This window comes from Callithrix jacchus, chromosome 8 (genome assembly GCF_049354715.1).
Source record: "Callithrix jacchus isolate 240 chromosome 8, calJac240_pri, whole genome shotgun sequence".
Taxonomy (NCBI): Eukaryota; Metazoa; Chordata; class Mammalia; order Primates; family Cebidae; genus Callithrix; species Callithrix jacchus.
The window spans coordinates 69,334,346-69,355,052 of NC_133509.1; the positions used below are offsets into that span (position 1 = coordinate 69,334,346).

The 20,707-nt window shown below is 39.5% G+C and overlaps 2 protein-coding genes and 1 non-coding gene across 8 annotated transcripts in view; 1 reads left to right on the forward strand and 2 right to left on the reverse strand.

The window, feature by feature from the left end:
• SRP54 (signal recognition particle 54) overlaps nt 1-20,707 on the forward strand; it is a 291,642-nt gene that overhangs the window by 118,035 nt on the left and 152,900 nt on the right. The window lies entirely within an intron of this gene.
• BAZ1A (bromodomain adjacent to zinc finger domain 1A) overlaps nt 1-20,707 on the reverse strand; it is a 131,528-nt gene that overhangs the window by 84,041 nt on the left and 26,780 nt on the right. For all 6 annotated transcript variants that reach the window (XM_078334770.1, XM_078334768.1, XM_078334766.1 and 3 more), the window contains one exon: nt 14,855-15,133. In XM_078334770.1, the coding sequence (XP_078190896.1) occupies nt 14,855-15,133 (279 nt within the window). The remainder of the gene's footprint in view (nt 1-14,854; nt 15,134-20,707) is intronic.
• LOC118145323 (U7 small nuclear RNA) lies at nt 1,291-1,355 on the reverse strand. Its single transcript, XR_004730445.1, has one exon. It is a non-coding gene; the product is annotated as a U7 small nuclear RNA (small nuclear RNA).

Below are 20,707 nucleotides of genomic sequence, written 5' to 3' on the forward strand. Positions count from 1 at the left end.
CAACTCATCACCACTTTTTGTATGGCTCACAAGCTAAGAATGGTTTAAACACTTATTACTTGAAAAAGCAATCAAGAGAACAATAGTATAAAAATGTAAGGGCTGGGTGCAGTGGCTCACGCCTGTAATCCCAGCATTTTGGGAGGCTGAGGCGGGTGGATCACGAGGTCAAGAGATCGAGACCATCCTGGTCAACATGGTGAAACCCCGTCTCTACTAAAAATACAAAAAAATTAGCTGGGCACGGTGGCGCGTGCCTGTAATCCCAGCTACTCAGGAGGCTGAGGCAGGATAATTGCCTGAACCCAGGAGGCGGAGGTTGCGGTGAGCCGAGGTCGCGCCATTGCACTCCAGCCTGGGTAACAAGCGCGGAACTTCGTCTCAATTTAAAAAAAAAAAAAGTATATACACACACACACACAAAATACTTAGGAATAAATTTAACCAAAGAGGTGAAAGACTTGCACAATGAAAACTATTAAAACACTGATGAAAGAAATTGAAGACACAACTAATGGAAACATATTTCTATGTTTATGAACTTGAAGAGTTAATATTGTTAAAATGTCCTTACTACCCAAAACAACTTACAGATTCAATGCAGCCCCTAACAAAATTCCAATACTGGTTAGGAGCAGTTGACTCAAGCCTGTAATCCCAGCACTTTTGGGAGGTCAAGACAGAAGGATCACGTGAGCCCAGGAGTTTGAGACCAGGGAAACACTGGAGACCCCATTTCTAAAAAAAAAATTAAAAATTAGCCAGGTGTGGTAGCATACTCTATAGTCCCAGCTACTCAGGAGGATAACCTGAGCCCAGAAGCTCGAGGTTACAGTGAGCTACTGCACTCTAGCCTAGGCAACAGTGTGAACCTGTCTCCCCACCAAAAAAATTTCCAACATCATTTTGTGATATGTAAAATAATATGAAACAAATTTTAGTGTTTCTTAATAAAATATTTTTGGAATACAGCCATATTCATTCATTTCTATACTGTACATGGCTACTTTTGCATTATAATACCAGAGTTGGGCAGTTGTGACAAAGACCATATGGACCACAAAGCCTATGAGATTTACTATTTGGACCTTTGTGTTTTTTAAATGTGCCAACTCCTGCTCGGAATTATTCACAGCATATGTTTTTAATTTTAAAAGATTTTGCTCAGCCTTTCGTGATGAGTAGTTTTGTATTTTTTCATACTTTCACTACTCTTTTCATTTTATTTAAAATTATTTTACATGTTATTTCTATTATTGTTTAACATTTTTTTTGGCTGGTTGCGGGGTGGGGGGTACTTTCCAGCAAAAATGGTAAATCCTGCTAAGACAAATTCTAAAAGAATTTTAACATTTGACTAAAGAGATATGGGTGCAAAAAATTAAATAAATAAATAAATATAAAATAAAGAACCTTAACACTTTTCTCCTTTATCTTTGGATGACCTGTGAATTTGTTTTTTTGTTTAAGACGGAGTCTTGCTCTTGTTGCCCCGGTTGGAGTTCAATGGCGCGATCTGGGCTCACTGCAACCTCTGCCTTCCAGATTCAAGCAATTCTCCTGCCTTAGCCTCCTGAGTAGCTGGGATTACAGGCACCTACCACCATGATTGGCTAATTTTTGTATATTCAGTAGAGACGGAGGGTTCACCAATTTGGCCAGGCTGGTCTTGAACTCCTAACCTCGTGGTCCACCCCTGCCTACCTCAGCTTCCCAAAGTTCTGGGATTACAGGCATGAGCCACTGCACCTGGCCTGAATTTGTATAAGAAAGACAACCCTGGTTGGGTGCGGTGGTTCACACTTGTAATTGCAGCACTTTGGGAAGCTGAGGCAAGCAGATCACAAGATCAGGAGTTTGAGACAGCCTGTCCAATATGGTGAAACCCTGTTGCTACTAAAAAACTATGAAAATTAGCCAGGTGTGGTGGCATGCGCCTATAGTCCCAGCTACTCGGAGGCTGAGGCAGGAGAATCACTTGAACACAGGAGGCGGAGGTTGTGGTGAGCCAAGATTCTGCCACTGCACTTCTGGGTGACAGAGCGAGACTCCATCTCAAAAAACAAAACAAAACAAAAAAACTGTGATCTTATATTCGCCAACTGTATTGTGATGTATTATGATGGAGGCAGAAAAAGATGTAGTAGAGATATTTTATCCAGAAGAGCCTCTAATTCCTCAGATCTGAAACTGTAATATTAACCATGTAGATATGAAATTCCCAATGGGGATTTAGGTTAGAAGTAGCTGTACAATCTCATCTCTTTTGTGTGATAAGCCTATTAGAATATTTGCCTGCCACTGATAACTAAGAACTTCAGAACCATTACTATTCTACTTCACCACCCTACTGCTAATCAATTCAGAAAGACACAAAATGAAGCCAACACTGAATGTCCTTTCACATTGATGTCAACCTCAATTTACTTGCCACTCCCATTTTTATCATGTTTCTTATTATAAACAAAATCCCCACAGTAATGATCATAAGTCCTAGTGGAGACTCAGCTGACTGCATGTGGCATCCGTGTAAAGAATAAAAAAATTGCCATAAAAACTAACCACTCTTATCTGCAGCATTTGCCAAAGACTTTCTTATGAGGCATTAGACAGATGCTCCTAATAGCCACTACAATTTGAAAGCCCTGAAGAAATTTATATGGTAAGTCTAAACTTATTAAACTATTTTGTGAAGCATAAAGCAGCTGAATCCATGCAGAAACATTTACAATATAGCTTTCTATGCTATTTGAATTAAATGTTTAGAAACAGATTCATTTTCTATTTTCATTTGTTTTTGTAACTACATATGAATTTTTAGCATATAAAAAAAGGGTTTCCCAGAAATGACCCCCCAATTATACTCTTACACAAGTAAATCAGGGTTCTAAATGTTAACTGTTCAACTTGCAATGACAATCCAGGAGCCAATTAGGTTGTATTGTCTCTGGTACATACAGAAAACCCAACAATATATGCCTAAAAAACATAGTTCTTCTCTTAGATTCCAGAGAAAGAACAGTTATTCCTACCTATGTAACAAACCTGCACATCCTGCATGTGTACCTCAGAACTTAAAAAAATAAATTTAAAAATAAAACAATTTAAAAAAAACCAGTTATCCCAAATAACCCCGTTTTAAGCAATTAAAAATTGTATCAATCGGTAATACCAAGACACCACAGCTGAGGAGGAGGTAGCCTAGAAGCTTCCTTTTCCAGGTAAATGGAGAAGTAGTGTGGATTCTTTAGTGTATTCTGATAGCCATTGTTACTTCAAAAAGAAAAAAGAAAAAAAATTGTATCATTGGCCAGACACAGAGGCTCACACCTGTAATCCCAGCACTTTGGGAGGCTGAGGCATGTGGGTCACTTGAGGTCAAGAGTTTGAGACTAGCCCAGCCAACCTGGTGAAACTCTGTCTCTAGTAAAAATATAAAAATTAGCTTGGTGTGGTGGTGTGCACCTGTAATCCAAGCTACTTGGGAAGCTGGGGCACGAGAATCATTTGAACCCAGTAGGCAGAGGTTGCAGTGAGCTGAGATCACACCACTGCAAGCACTCCAGTCCAGACTGGCTGATAAGCAAGACTGAGTCTCCAAAAAAAAAAAAACAAAAACATTGTGTCATCAACATATTAGGGTCATCAGGGTTTACTGAAAACAATTCTGAGATGTTGCTTAGGACTTTTTTGTCCTGGAACTAGCAATTGTAATCTTACCAATTCAGTAGTATATACAGAAGGATTGAGAAGAAAAGGTAGTATAAGCTGACCAAATGAAAGCCTTCTTTCTGAAAAAAGAACTATATCAATTTAGTGTGCCTAAAAAATCTATACTATCTTTGAGCCTAAGTAAGAAGTCTCCGTCCTGTGATCCTTTCTGTTAATCTATATTTTTTTCTTTGTATTTCTACTCAACCCTTTCTCAAAAACTTCTACTCGATTAATCCCACATGTACCCAATCACTGGGATCCAAGCATGCATACATTTAAATCAAAATAACTATATTTGTTTCTTGACTATTTTATGTTCATCTTACCGCATCAATATATTCAGCAGCTCTCTTTTGTCTGCACATTAATGCCTTTCTAAGATTCATTAACAGCATTTGAGCTAGCAATATAAAAGAACCCAAAGATAAAACGTCAATTTTCTCATTTTTAATTCTAATATATACTAAGTACTTAACGCTCTGTATCATAGGTTATTGTGCTAATTTTCTCTCTCTCTCTCTCTCTCTCTTTTTGAGACTGGCTCTGTCACCCATGCTGGAGTGCAGTGGCACAATCTTGGCTCACTGCAACTTCTGCTTCCTGGACTCAAGCGATCCTCCCACCTCAACCTCCCAAGTACCTGGCACCACAGGCACGCACTACCAAACCCAGCTAATTTTTGTATTGTTTTAATAGAGACGGCGTTTTGCCATGTTGCCCAAGCTGCTCTTGAACTCCTGAGCACAAGGCATTCACCCACATTGGTGTTCCAAAGTGCTGGGATTACGGGTGTGAGCCATTGCACCATCTAATTTTCTTTTACTTTATTTAAATTGCTTAAAACATTCTACCAATGGAACATAGATGGTTCACAGGGAATATACTTTTAATGGTTGAATAGTTAAGAGCTCTAATTGGTTTATCATCACTTGATGCCTAAATTGACATCAGTTTATAAGATTAAAAAGAATTAAGGCCAGGCACTGTGGCTCATGCCTGTATTTCTGGCACTTTGGAGGCCAAGGCAGGTGGATCACCTGAGGTCAGGAGTTCAAGACCAGCCTGGCCAACATGGGGAAACCTCATCTCTACTAATACAAAAAATTAGCTGGATATGGTGGTTTGGGCCAGTAATCCCAGCTACTCAGGAGGCTGAGGCAGGAGAATCACTTGAACCCAGGAGGTGGAAGTTGCAGTGAGCTGAGATCACGTCACTCTAGCCTTGGAGACAAAGTGGGACTCTGTCTCAAAAAAAAAAAAAAAAAACAAAAAAACGGGGGGGATTATATAATCTTTATTTCACAAGGTAGTTCTAAAAACAATACTGAACCATAGTCTCATGCTCACTTTGACAGCACATATACCGAACCATAGTCTCTTATCCTTTATGACTTGATACCATTTTATAAATTTTAAATCCAAATACCAGGAGGATACTATTTGAGGAAAGCTAGCTATAAATGAAACTCTGGTGCAAATCCAGTTCAGCCATTTTACTGATTTAATGGGGAAAAGGTCTGTCAGTCAAAGCTGAAAGAAAATGCAGCTTATTGTCTTCAAAGAGAGAACTTACACCAGGCTAGCAAAAGAAACAACTTTATCCCTCCTCATAAAAACGTAATATTACAAGTAAGCTTTTTAGAAATAGTTCAACCAGTTCATCTAAAACCAATTAGAAACAGGACATGTGGCCAGAAACACCACATGTGTGGTGGCTCACATTTATAATTCCAACACTTTGGGAGGCTGAGGAGGATCGCATGAGGCCAGAAATTGAAGAACAGTCTGAGAAACACAGGGAGACTCTGTCTCTACAAAAATTTTTTAAAAGTAGCCATGTATGGTGGCTCATGCCTCTAGTCCCAGCTATTGGGAGGCTGAAGCAGAAGGACTGCTTGAGCTGAGGAGTTCAAAGCTGCAGTGAGCTATGATTACTGCATTCCAGACTAGGTGAGAGAGTAAGACCCTGTCTCTCAAAAGAGGGGGAAAAAAGAAAAGAAAGGGCACACATCTGTGTGTTCTGATATGAGAAGACAGCCAAACCATAACTAAGTAAAAAAGTTGCTTTCTAATTTTTTTATGTTAGTATAGTATAAAAAAAACGGTAGAGAAATACGCACTAAATTTCTGATAGTGGTTATCTCTCAATGGAGTATTTGGAAAATGAACTCCAGGCTTTCGTCTTTCGCATTTTGCTCTGATATATATATATATATACATGAATCTTTTACTTTAATAGAAAAAACAAGATTTTAAAAAATTTATAAACTTTACTTTTGTTAAGTGGAGCAAATTACATCTGAAAGTTTTGGGTCACTCATTATGATTATGAGGACTGAAACAAAAGCATCTAGCCCACTGCCTAGCATACAGGAAAAGCTCAATAAATGTTAGTGTACTTCCAGTTCTGAAATGTCTTCTAATATTACCAAGTTTTATACTGACCCATGAGTATAATTTTGTAGCTGCTGCTTATTCTAGCTTCTCCTTTGCTATTAGGTACCATTTCTTGCTATTGTCAGTATACCCACTTTTAGAAGTACCCTCTGCCACATACTGCTTCAAATCTGCCATAAACACTTTCAGCTTCCAAAACATCTTAATTGTGCCTACTGTGTCTTTTTTTTTTTTTTTTGAGACAGAGATTTGCTCTTGTTACCTAGGCTGGAGTGCAATGGTGCCATCTTGGCTCACTGCAACCTCCATCTCCCAGGTTCAAGCGATTCTCCTGCCTCAGACTCCCCAGTAGCTGGGATTATAGGCATGCACCACCACACCCAACTAATTTTTTATTTTTAATAGAGACGGGGTTTCTCTGTGTTGGTCAGGCTGGTCTCAAACTCCTGACCTCAGGTGATCCATCCCCCCTTGGCCTCTCAAAGTGGCAGAATTACAGGCATGAGCCACCACACCCAGCCAACTGTGCCTCTTTTATGGCAACTTATTCTTCAGTTATTCATAAACCTGTATTAGCTCCTTAAAACTCTGAGTGTCTGCACAGAAAAAGACTTGTATTCATTTTCGCATACCCCATCATAGCCCTACTGCAGCAGTCACTCAAATGTCTGTATGTACAAATAGACAAAAGCTATACCTGTGACAAAAAAAAGTTAAGGCCAGGCATAGTGGCTCACACCTATAATCCCAGCACTTTGGGAAGCCAAGGCAGGCAGATTGCTTGAGCCCAGGAGTTTGAGACCAGCCTGGGCAACATGGCAATACCCCATCTCTACAACAGATTTAAAAATTAGCCAGGTGTGGCGGAATAGGCTTGTAGTCCCACCTACTCTGGAGGTTGAGGTGGGAGAATCACCTGAACCCAGGAGATGGAAATCACAGTAACCTGAGATCCCACCACCACACCCCAGCCTGGGCTACAGGGCAAGACGCTGTCTCAAAAACAAACACACAAAAAGTTCAAAGAGGATCCCAAAATAACTTGAGACAGTTTAACATTAATGTTTTAATTTTAGTATAGGACTTAGGTCAATAGGTGCTTGAGTAGCTTTTATAGTCTAATCAGAGGTAAAGCACATGGATGAACACTGTGACAGTTACTTCCCTACTCAGTTTTAGATTTTCAGCTTACTTTTATGTCTAAAGTTGTATTCCAAAGAATGGGAACTATTAAGCAGTCTGTACACTAGCTTATGAAGTACAGTATTACAGAGGTTCCTTAAGGATAGTGCTGACTCTCCAAGTAGGCAAATTTTAAGAATTTCTGTCACTTTTTTTTTTTTTGAGATGGAGTCTTACTCTGTCACCCAGGCTAGAATGCAATGGTGTGATCTTGGCTTACTGCAACCTCTGCCTCCCAGGTTCAAGCAATTCTCCTGCCTCAGCCTCCCAAGTAGCTGAGACTACCGGGACGTTCCAATCACCCAGCGAATTTCTGTAGTTTTAGCAGAGATGGGGGCTTCATTGTGTTAGCCAGATGGTCTTGAACTCCTGACCTTGTGATCCGCCTGCCTCAGCCTCCCAAAGTGCTGGGATTACAGGTGTGAATCACCAAGCCCAGCCGAATCTCTGCCACTTCTCTGTAGCAAGTATCTTTTCTCTTGCACACACTCAATTTTCTCCCAAATGGAATTAGTACTCCATAGCCATTATTGTGGTTGCAAAATGTAGACTTTCACAGACCCTGAAGATATCTACATTTCAACAGAAATGTATATTCCTTCCAGACACAAAAAAACGGTAGGTAGATTTGGTAAAATAGAAGAGGTTAAAGGTGGCCAGGCACAATGGCTCACGCCTGTAATACCCGTACTTTGGGAGGCCGAGGCAGGCGGATCACAAGGTCAGGAGTTCGAGACCAGCCTGACCAGCATGGTGAAACCCTGTCTCTACTAAAAATACAAAAAATTAGCTAGGCATAGTGACATGTGCCTGTAATCCCAGCTACTCAGGAGGCTGAGGCAGGAGAATTGTGTGAACCTGGCAGGCAGAGGTTGCAGCGAGCCGAGATCATGCCATTGCACTCCAACCTGGCGACAGGAATGTCAAAAAAAAAAAAAAGAAAAAGGAGGTTAGAGGTGGAAATTGTGCAGAAAAACAGCTACCTATCCACAAATTAACCCTGTTTTGAATATCTACTTCAAAGGCTACATCAACATGCCAATTCTTATTTTTAAAAAGATGCTGGTAAAAAGGTCTGAAAATGGCCGGGTACAGTGGCTCATGCCTGTAAATTCTAGCACCTTGAGAGCCTGAGGCTGGTAGATCACTTGGGGCCAGGAGTTAAAGACCAGCCTGCCCAACATGACGAAACCCCATCTCTACTAAAAATACAAAAATTAGCTGGGCATGGTGGCACGCGCCTGTAGTTCTAGTTACTCAGGAGACTGAGACACGAGAATCACTTAAACCCAGAAGAAGGCAAAGGCTGCAGTGAGCTGGGATTACACCACTGCACTCCATACAAAGTGGAACCCTGTCTCAAACAAAATAAAAGTCTGAAAATAGGTTGCCCAAAGTGCACTTTAATTTTAAAAATTACCAAATTTGGTTAGGTTCGGTGGTTCATGCCTGTAATCCCAGCACTTTGGGAGGCTGAGGTGGGTGGATCACGAGGTCAGGAGATGGAGACCATCCTGGCCAACATGGTGAAACCCCATCTCTACTAAAAATATAAATAGCCAGGTGTGGGGGTGTTTGCCTGTAGTCCAAGCTACTCAGGAGGCTGAGGCAGGAAAATTGCTTAAACACAGGAGGCAGAGGTTGCAGTGAGTCAAGATCAGCCACTGTACTCCAGCCTGGGTGACAGACAAAATAAATAAGTAAAATAAAATAAAATGTTAAATTGCAAGTTATCTTTGAAGTTTAATTATAATACAAAATTTAATTTTCAATAGAAAATTAGAGTCAGTAACAGAAAAAAAATTAACTGCCATATAAGCCTCAAGTCAACAGCATTTTCCCCCAGTAAAATGCTACCGTATTCTATAGCAATTCAAAATGTGTACAATACACGCATACAAACATATATATATACATTTTCATTTTAATCTCACAATAACCTAAAAGGATGTAATTGTCCAACAAAGTCTAATTCTAAAGCCTGCCCTTCACTATCACTACCTGCCTCCCATAAAATTTTTCTCAAACTATAAACAAAAACCAGAGATAAAAGTATCCTATTAAAACCAAGTGTTGGCTAGGCACAGTGGCTCATGCCTGTAATCCCAGCACTTTTGGAGGCTGGGGTTGGTGAATCACCTGAGGTCAAGAGTTTGAGACCAGCCTGGCCAAGATGGTGAAATCCCATCTATACTAATAATACAAAATTAGCTGGGCATGGTGGTGTGCACCTGTAATCCCAGCTACTTAGGAGGCTGAGGCACATGTATCGCTAGAACCCTGTAAGCAGAGGTTGGAGTGAGCTGAGGTCGCAACACTGCACTCCAGCCTGGGCAACAGAGTGAAACTATGTCTCAAAAAATAATAATCAAAATAAAAACAAGGCCAGGCACTGTGGCTCACACCTGTAATCCCAGCACTTTAGGAGGCCAAGGCGGGCAGATCACCTGAAGTCAGGAGTTCCAGACCATCTTGGCCAACATAGTAAAACCCCATCTCTACTAAAAATGCAAAAATTAGCTAGGCATGGCACGCACACCTGTAAACCAAGCTACTTAGGAGGCTAAGGCAGGAGAATTGCTTGAACCCAGGAGGTGGAAATTGCAGTGAGATGAGACCACGCCATTGCACTCCAGCCTAGGTGACAGAGCAAGACTCAGTCTCAAAATAAATAATAAAATAAATAAATAAATAATAAAACCAAATGTTAAGTTTAGCCTATAAGTCTGCTCCCTCACATATTTTAAGTCCAGCCTAAAGGTTTCTCTGTACATGGTTAACTATAATCTAACTGGGTATGTAAACAGACTATAACCTACTCTTTAACAAGCAGCTAAGTCTCAGTTAATAACAGCAGCCATACTTCAACCACTCAAAGGCAACAAACTATTCAAACCATGTTCAAATAAGCCAAACACCAAGCTAAAATCAATCTGGCTGTTTCTGTACCTTACTGCTATTTTCTGCATATCTCTTTCCTTTTTCTGTTTATAAATCCTCTTCAACCACACAGCAGCACCAGAGTCACTCTGAACCTATTTCTGGTTCAGGGGGCTGCCTGATTTGCAAACTGTTCTTCGGTCAATTAAACCCTGTTAAATATAATTTGTCTTGAGTTTTTCTTTTAACACAAGTGGTGAATGCATGGATGCTTACTGTATTTTTATTTTTTATTTCTTAATTTTTTTTTACATATATTTGAAAGGTCTTAGGTCAGGCATGGTGGCTCACACCTGTAATCCCAGCATTTTGGAAACTGAGGCTGACAGACTGCTTTAGCCCAGGAAGACCAGCCTGGGCAGCACAGCAAAACCCTTCTCTACAAAATACAGAAAAATAAAAAGGTAGTTGGGCATGGTGCCACACATCTGTGGTCCCAGCTACCCCAGAGGCGAAGGTGGTAGAATCACGAGGTCAAGGCTGTAGTCAACTGTGATCATGCCACTGCACTCCAGGCCTGAGTGACAGGAATGAGACGAGACCCTATCTCCAAAAATAAATAAATAAATAAAAAGAAAAGGTCTTTTTATCCTTATTGTACACTTAAGAAAGAGAACAAAAAGGCCAGGCTCAGTGGCTCATGCCTGTAATCCAGCACTTTGGGAGGGTGAGGCGGGTGGATCATGGGGTCAGGAGTTAGAGACCAGTCTGGCCAAGATAGTGAAACACCGTCTCTACTAAAAATACAAAAAAGAAGTCGGGTGTGGTGGTGTGTGCCTTTAACCTCAGCTACTCAGGAAGTTGAGGCAGGAGAATCAACATGAACCCAGGAGGCAGAGGTTGCAGTGAGCCAAGCAAGATGACACCACTGCACTCCAGCCTGGGTAATAGTTTGAGACTCCGTCTCAAAAAAAAAAAAAAGAACAAAAACATACTTGAACAAGCAAGCTAAACAATGAGATATCATCCAATTTGGCAAAGGTTAAAAGACTTAAATACTCAGCGTTGAGTGAGTGTTGGGAACCTAAGCCTAGCCTCAATGCCACACTGAACTCGGATGCTCTTCAATTATCTTATTCATAACTTTAATATTTACCAAGTCTGCATGTTTGTCTCTCCCTTAACTGAACTCCTTAAGAATATCTTTATGTTATTTTATTTTTTTAGTGACCAGATCTCACTCACCCAGGCTGGAGCACAGTGGCACAATCATAGCTCACTGTAGCCTAGAATCCCTGGACTCAAGTGATCCTCTCACTTCAGCCTCCTGAGTAACTAAGACTACAGGCATATGCCACCATGCCTGGCTTTTTGTTGTTTTTAATTTGTGTACAGACATGTTGCCCAGGCTGCTTAGAGCATCTTAATTCTTTCCAACCCCCCCCAAATAACCAGCCCAGTATTTAGCCTGTATGAGGTACTTATGAAGCTGGGTGTGGTGGCTCACACCTTTAATCCCACCACTTTGGGAGGCCAAGGTGGGTGGATCACCTGAGGTCAGAAGTTCGAGACCAGCCTGGCCAACATGATGAAACCCCATCTCTACTAAAAATACAAAAATTAGTTGGGTGTGGTGGCAGAGACCTGTAATCCCAGCTACTCAGGAGGCTGAGGCAGGAGAATCGCTTGAACCCAAGAGGCAGAAGTTGCAGTGAATTGAGATCATGCCATTGCATTCCAGCCTGGGCAATGAGAGCAAAACTCCATCTCAAATAAATAAATAAATAAATAAATAAATAAGGCACTTATGAATAACATAAGCAACATGTCCATGAAACACAAAATCAGAGCAATCAGAAAATAACTGGGCCTGATTTGAGTGCAAAGATGGCTGAACTGATATATTACTTCCTGAGGCTTCTGCATCTTTTTTCTTCTTTTTAGAAACAGGGTCTCATTCTGTCACCCAAGTTGGGGTGTAGTTGGCATGATCATAACTCACTATAACCCTGTATTCCTGGGCTCAACTGATCCTCCTGCCTCAGCCTCCCAGGTAGTTGAGACTATAAGCATGAGCTAAGCGTCTCCATCTTACCATCCACTAGAGGCAAAAAATTGAGACATCACCCATAATTTCTCCTTTCCCACACATTCCCCTGCCCAACCCAGCATCCCTCCAATCCATGAATAAACTGTGTTAGTTCTCCATCCAAAATACCCTGAGTCCATCCGATTCTCTCCGTCTATACTGCTACCATCTGATTCAAAATTCTTATCTGCACTAGAAAGGCCTGTTGTAATAGCCTCCAAAGTGGTTCCAGGATTTCCATGCTTGACTTCCTTCCAATCATTTCACCGAACAGCAACCAGAGCAATACTTTATACCATTTCCACTTCAGGGCCTTTCCCTCTGTCTAAAGAGTTCTTGACATGTTTGGTTCCTTCTCCTTAATTCTGTTATCAGAGTAAATGTCATTTCCTCCACAGCAACATTCTCTGGCCACCCTAGCTGAAATGCCAACCACTTCCTCCCCTCCCTCTCTACCATACCACTGCCTTCCAAGCACTTCTATTTGAAATTTGTTTTGCATTGTTTATACTTTAATACCTACTCTGCTCACATACTATGTGCCATTTTAAATGCTAACAATACAGGAGTGAACAGAAACTCCTGAGCTCATGGAGCTTACATTCTGGTGGAGGAAACCACCAAAAAACAAAAGAAAGAAAGAAAATATGTTATAGCACCAAGGTGAAGAGAAAACAAAGCATGGAAGAGAAATACAAAATGTTGGGGAGGGGACTGAACTGTATTCTCAAAAACAGTTAAGATCACTAATTTTATGTTATGTGTATTTTTCCACAAAAAAAAAAAACAAACAAAAAAAACAAAAAACTATTTTTGAAATTGCTCCTGGGTTGAAACCCTAATGGGTTCAAGCAGCTCTCCCTCAGCCTCCCAAATTACAGCCACATGCCACCACACCCAGCTAATTCTTGTATTGTTTTTTTTTTTTGAGACAGAGCTTTGCTTGTTATCCAAGCTGGAGTGTAACGGCGCAATCTCTGCTCACCACAACCTCTGCCTTCCGATTCAAGCAATTCTCCTGCCTGAGCCTCGCAGTAGCTGGGATTACAGGCATGTGCCACCACGTCCAGCTAATTTTGTATCTTTAGTAGAGACGGAGCTTCTTCATGTTGGTCTGGCTGGTTACAAACTCCCAACCTCAGGTGATCCAGTCGCCTCAGCTTCTCAAAGTGCTGGGGTTACATGCATAAGCCACCCTGCTCAGCCTAGCTTTTGTATTTTTAGTAGAGATGGGGCTTCACCATATTGGCCAGGCTGGCCACCTCCTGACCTCAGGTGATCCACCCACCTCAGCCTCTCCAAGTGCTGGGATTATGGGCATGAGCCACCACTCTTGGCCCACAATTTAAAAATGTTTTAAAAGCTGGGGCAAGGGAGGGGAGGCAAAAAACAAATAAATTTAAAAATAAAATAAATAAAAGTTGGGGCAAGAAAATGCTAAATTTTAGATAGGACAGAAGGCTTCAATGAAAGTGATATAGAGGAAGACATGAAGAAGTAGAAGAACTCACTATGTTGATATCTGGGGAAAACAATTCCAGGCAAAGAGAAGAGTAATGCAAAGGTCCCGAGGCAGGGATCATGAATGGCACATTTGAGAAGCAGCAAGTATATTTGGCTTTGTGAGTGGGGGAGCCATTATATCCACAGCACCTAAATCAGTGTCTGGTGTAAAGGAACTCAAATATGTAATTATCGTATAGCAGCAAGACTGGCATATATAGGTACATTCCTTTAAAAGGTAAATTATGTTGTAATTTCACACTTCATAGTGCAATGGAGTTGTTCACAAGATTCACAGAAAAGGCCAGGTGCAGTGGCTTATATCTATAACTCTAGCACTTTGGGAAGCCAAGGTGGGATTACTGTTTGAGTTCAGGAGTTTGAGAGCAGCCTGAACAACACGGTCAGACCTCACCTATATTAAAAGATAAAAAAAAAAAAAATCATCCATTACAGGCAAATGCCTGTAATCCCAGCTACTTGGGAGGCTAAGGCAGGAGAATTGCTTGAACCTGGGAGGCAGAGGTTGCAGTGAGCCAAGATCATGCCATTGCCCTCCAGCCTGGGCAACAAGAGCAAAACTCTGTCTCAAAAAAAAAAAAAAAAAAAAAAAAAAAGAAGTGTATCATATATACATTGTATCTCAATTAAGCAGTGTGAAGAAGTACAAAAGAAAGAGAACTTAGTGGAGTATATAAAACTCAATCCTGGTTTTGTTAAATAAAAAGAGAAGGAAGGTGGTATATGTAACAATGGACTAACCTTCAAGATCTTTTAAGTGGAAAGGGATTTAGAGTATATATGTTCTTTTGCAACAAAAAGAGAAGGAATTTGTGTATGTATGTTACATAAGACACGTTATATATACACATACAGACACATGCATGTACATGTTTTTGGTGGCATATGTATAAACTGGCTTTGGAAAGATATATAAGAAACAGCTAACACCAGGGCTATATCTGTGGGTTAATAGGATAGCGGGAGCGTACTAAAAGGAAAGATTCCTTAGGTCACCATTTTGTGTGTTTTGAATTTTGAGCAATGTGAATATAAACTTACCAAGAAGAAAAATTAAAAGTACTTTACCTTGCACCATTGTTCCTAATGACTTCCACAGTTTCTTCAACAAAATATCGATCCTTGACATATGCAAAGATATCATCACAAATTTCATGCAAGCGTGAACGATGGGTAAGGTTGGTCAAGTATAAAACTGGAATAATTAGTGGTTCTGGAAAACTCTGAAGATTCTGTCTTGCTTTTTTTTCTGACTCAAGTGCTTCCTGATATGTCAGTCCAGGTCTACCCGTCACAGCACAACTCCACACAAGGCTGTTGCACAGAATGGTTCGTTCAAAAAAGTCACTGATTAAAAAACAAAAACAAAAACCATTACCTATCATTTCACAAATTTTACATTAAAAGCTGACAGCCTTATCAGCTTCTTTTTGTGCCTTTAATGCAAAATTTTATTTAGACTCACAGAACTTAAGGGTTTGGTAACTGATCAACTTATAAACATTAATACAAACGTAAGAAAAATATAAACTAAATATTTACATTTTGCAATTTAAAGGCACATTGGTCAAAACTAGACTTTGAGTTCTGTCAGTTTTGAAACTGGTAGTCCAACTGAATAAATTCATCTTTTTAAAAAAAATTAATGTTTTTGTTCCAAGGCAGTCAGAACTCTGAAGTCAATTCAAGCACTTAACTATAAATTTTTTAAAGGCTTTGACATAATTGTGAAAGATTTAAGCATTTAACAATAAGAGAAAAGCGAAATAAATTAGCGTTTCATATAATGAAAAAGCAGTCATTAAAGGGTATAAAGTTCTTAATGAACATTTCTATTACTGTTAATAGAAAAAAATACCCATTTCCAGTTTGATTGCTCCTGTATTTTCTTGAAACTATATGTTGATCTCATTTGTGTTTAAGAAAAAGAAAAAGAGGAAAGAAAATAAAAGGTACCTATAGAAGCATAGCTTTCTGGAATGTCATGCAAAAATCAAGGTAACAGGGATTAGGGATAAGACTGGGGAACCATTCTATTCAGTGCTCTTCTATTCTGCTGGAATTCCTTAATAAGACCATTTACTTATTTTCGAAAATTCTATCCATTTTGTTTTAAAATGCAAGAGATCTATATCACAGAAAGATTCCTACGGCATAATGGGTAGGAAAACACAAATCAATGAATATACAATCCCATGTACATTAATTACAATAATCACAGAAATCTATGTATTTATATACATCCTATGAAAAGATATTCCCTATAGAGAAAAGAGAAACTGGGAAGGAAGGAAAAGAAAAAGCACTTTTTTTGTGATTCTAAATACTTCCATATTGTTTGATTTTTTTTTTTTTTTTGAGAGTCTCACTCTTATTGTATTTTTAATAGAGATGGAGCTTCACCATGTTGGCCAGGCTGGTCTCAAACTCCTGGTCTCAAGCAATCACCACATCAGCCTCCCAAAGTGCTGGAATTAGAGGTGTGAGCCAGCCACCACATCTGGCCCTGTTTAAACTTTTATAATTAGCATTATTCATATATCATTTTGCAATGAAATATTTTTAAGATGTAAAAAGTTAGCTTGCTATGATGGCATGAGTCTGTAATTCCAGCTACTCTGGAGGCCAAGGTGGGAGAATCGCTTGAGTCCAGGAGTTCAATGCTACAGTGAGCCGTAATCATGCAACTGCACTCCACAGTCTGTGCAAGAGTAAAGACTGTCTGTAAAAAAGAAAAAAAAAAAAATCGAGGAGTTTCATTGTTGTTGCCCAGGCTGGAGTGCAATGGCACAACCTCAGCTCACCGCAACCTCCATCTCCCAGGTTCAAGCAATTCTCCTGCCTCAGCCTCCCGAGTAGCTGGGATTACAGGCATGTGCAACCACACCCAGCTATTTTTTGTATTTTTAGTAGAGATAGGGTTTCTACATATTGGTCAGGCTGGTCTTGAACTCCTAACTCCTGATCTGCCTGCCTTGGCCTCCCAAAGTGCTGGGATTACAGGTGTGAGCCACCATGTCAAGCCAAAAAAAAAAATATATATATATATATATATATGTATATATATACATATGTATGTATGTATATGTATATATATACGTATGTATGTATATATATACACACATATATGTATATGGTTACACATATATGTGTGTGTGTGTATATATATAATGTATATGGTTACACATATGCAAAAGGGTTAACAATGGCTGCCACTAAGTGGTAAGATGCAGGTAAAATTTTTTCCTCCTTTATACTTTGGTCTATTTTTCAATTATTATATGTAACCATACGATTCATTATTCTTCAATTTTTTCTCCTTCCTGAAATATTCACTTCTCCCATCATTCTAAAAGCACCTAAATTGCTATATGGCCTATTTCCTGGTTAGCACATCTATCTGTGTAGGTTTTCTCGGTATTAGTTTGATCTCAAAAAATCTGGGACAATTCCATTTAGATTGTTGCCTTTTGTACATGTCTATAGAACAACTTTAAAAAAAGGTATCTATGGAAATAAAGCAAGAGACATTAATCATACCTTAACATAAATGAGATCTATAGAAATAATATGCATATGCCAAGTTATATGGCTCTTAATTCAGTATGAAGATCCTCTTGAAGTGTGATTTAGTACAGGAAATGATGGGTGTACCTCATCAAAAATACAAAGTAAAAAGCAGTTATCCTTATAGGATAGAAGGCAGATATCCTACGAATTCGGAGTAAGGGAAGGGAAGAACTCAGAGAGCAAAAAAAGATTTTAAAAAATACTAGAACTTTTTTGGGGGGAAGTGATGTTAACAGGTAGGTCTTAGCCGGACAGGATGGCTCATGCCTGTAATCCCAGCACTTCAGCAGGCTGAGGAAGGAGGATCACTTGAAGCCAGGAGTTTGAGACCAGACTGGGCAATAAAGTGAGATCCTGTCTCCACCAAAAACTGAAGAAAAAACTTAGTCAGGTGGTGCACATCTATAGTCCTTGCTACTCAGCAGGCTGAGGTGGGAAGACCACCTGAACCCAGAAGTTCAAGGCTGCAGTGAGCTACAATTACACCACTGCACTCCAGCCTGAGTGACAGAGCACAACGCTGCTTCTTAAAGAAAGTTCTAGGTTGGGCACACTGGCTCACATCTGTAATCCCATCACTTTGGAAGGCTGAGGCAGGAGAAATGCTTAAGTCCAGAAGCTCAAGACCAGCTTGGGTGACATGGCAAAACCCAGTCTCTACTCCCAGTCTCTACTAAAAATATAAAAAGTAGCCAGGTCCACGTGATGGCACAGGCCTGTAGTCCTAGATATTCAGGAGGCTGAGGCAGGAGGAGCACTCTAGCTCAGGAGGCAGAGATTGCAGTGAGCAGATCGCACCATTGCACTCTAGCCTGGGTGACAGAGTAAGGCCCTGCCTCAAAAAAAAAAGAAAAAAGTTCTAACTTTATATGTTAAACAAACATATCTGTAAGATTTAGCTTCTCAAGTCAATATACAGCTAACACATAATGTATATCAGGTGTACTTTTTCCTCTTTTAAAAAATTGATATATAATAGTTGTACATATTGATACCTGTATCCAACGTGTAATGATCAAATCAGAGTAATCGGGATATCCATCACATGAAGCATACTTCTAATAACTTAAACATTACTTAGTACTGCTCAAGAAAATTATACTTCAAATCTAAATATTTTATACATTAGTCTGTAAATCATTGCTAGTAGAAATAGAATGGTCAGTCACATATAATTTTAAACTTTCTAGAGGTCACATTTAAAAATTTAAAAATAAAAATAACCCAGTATATCACAAAATAATTTCATTTCAGTATGTAATCAACATTTTAAAAATTGAGATACATTACTTACATTCTTCTTTTAAAAAAAAAATGCACCTGGCTCAGTGGCTCAAGTCAGCATTTTGGGAGGCCAATGTGGGTGGATAATGAGGTCAGGAAATTGAGACCATCCTGGCTAACACAGTGAAACCCCGTCTCTACTAAAAATACAAAAAATTAGCCGGGCATGTTGGCATACATCTATGGTCCCAGTTGCTCAGGTGGCTGAGGCAGGAGAATTGTTTGAACCCAGGAAGCAAAGGTTGCAGTGAGCCAAGATCGTGCCACTGCACTCCAGCCTGGGCAACAGAGTGAGACTGCGTCTCAAAAAAAAAAAAAAAAAAATCCAGTGTATATTTTGTGTTTGCTATCTTAATTCGGACTAATCACATTTCAAGTGCTTAATAACCCATCTGGCCAAGTACTTGCTCCTGTTCTGGACAGCACAGCTCTAGCCACAGCAGCTAAGTGCCTGGGGTACTGAGTAGGCCATGCATGGGATATTTCATGCCACCGGAGGGGAACAACTAAGTGCAAAGTGAGTTTCAACAAACACTAGATTTAACACTGCCTAAAAATACCAAGGAGAGCAATGGCACAAGTGCCACAACCAGGATGTGTAGCTGCCCTTTTATACCCACAGGTTCCTACTATCTCTTATAAAACGTTTGTGCCATTTGTTTACTTTGTGTCTATTTACAAAGTTATTGTTACATTACAGCTTTACTCTGTACAAAGACCTACCCTAAGGAGGCAGGACACGCTCTACCACAGTAGCAATTTTAATGCAAGGTAGAAAAGTCCAAGCAAGGGTCATCTCTCCCCTACTCATAACCCCACAGCAACATCTCTAACATCATAGACCTTCACTTTCTCCCACTTCAGTAATTCTGCTCACACTTGACTCATTTATCATAGAATTTAAACGTGCAGAGTTTGTTAATACTGAACTCTAGGGGGTTGGTTACAATGCTTCTTCAATTTCTACGTTGTAAGACTATAACTAATGAAACTTACAAGAAGCACATTTTACTACTGTGAGCAAAAATAACATCCAAAACATTTTTATATGAATGTAAATTTAGGCTAATACAGGTTATTAATGTCAAGATTTATGACTGCACTCCTTCAATCATCCTCTTCACTAAAAGTGGGCATCCTACTGGCCCAGAGACCAAATCCTGCCCTCCATTCATTTTTGTAGTTTTTTGGGAACACGACTATACCCATATTTTTAGGTGTTGTCAGTAACTGCTTTCTCACTACATTTGCACAGCTAGATAGGAACAAGAGAACCTATGGACAAGCAAAGCCAAAAATACTGATTATCTGGCCCTTTATGGGAAAAATTGGATGACCCTTCCTCTTTACCAACATTTCATAAGGAAAAATTGCTGAGTTACAAGGTACTTTTTAAGAATACACTTGTAATATAAAGTCAACCAACACTCTGGTGAACAAACTGAGGAACAAAGTGCAGCACACTATTAATTCGTTGGGTATTGAGAAAACTAAAAAGCTAGTAGAAGATTAAATTGTGACATAAAAATCAGAAACTGAGTACAATTCAGATAAAAACAAAGTGTCCTCTACTTAAGGGCCAAAAAACACACATTCTCTCTCTCTCTAGAGAGAGAGATATATACATTTATATATATAGAAAGAGCTATATATAGAGAGATATATATATATCTCTCTATATAGAGCAAAATATAGATATATATAGCTCTATATATAGAGCTATATATATATAGAGAGAGAGTGTACACATATCTATATAGAAAAAGTGTGTTTTTTGGCCCTTGTATACATATACATATATGTATATGTATACATTCTATATATAGATATACATATAGAGCTATATAGAGAGCATATACATATATACATATAAATATGGAGAAATACATATATATGTTTATGAAGGAGAGAGAAAAATGTCTGAATCCCAGCTTTACTTTAAGAATGCATCTTTGAGGCCGGGTGTGGTGGCTCATGCCTGTAATCCAAGCACTTTGGAGGCCAAGGCAGGCGGATCACCTGAGGTTGGGAGTTCAAGATAGCCTGACCAACACGATGAAACCCCGT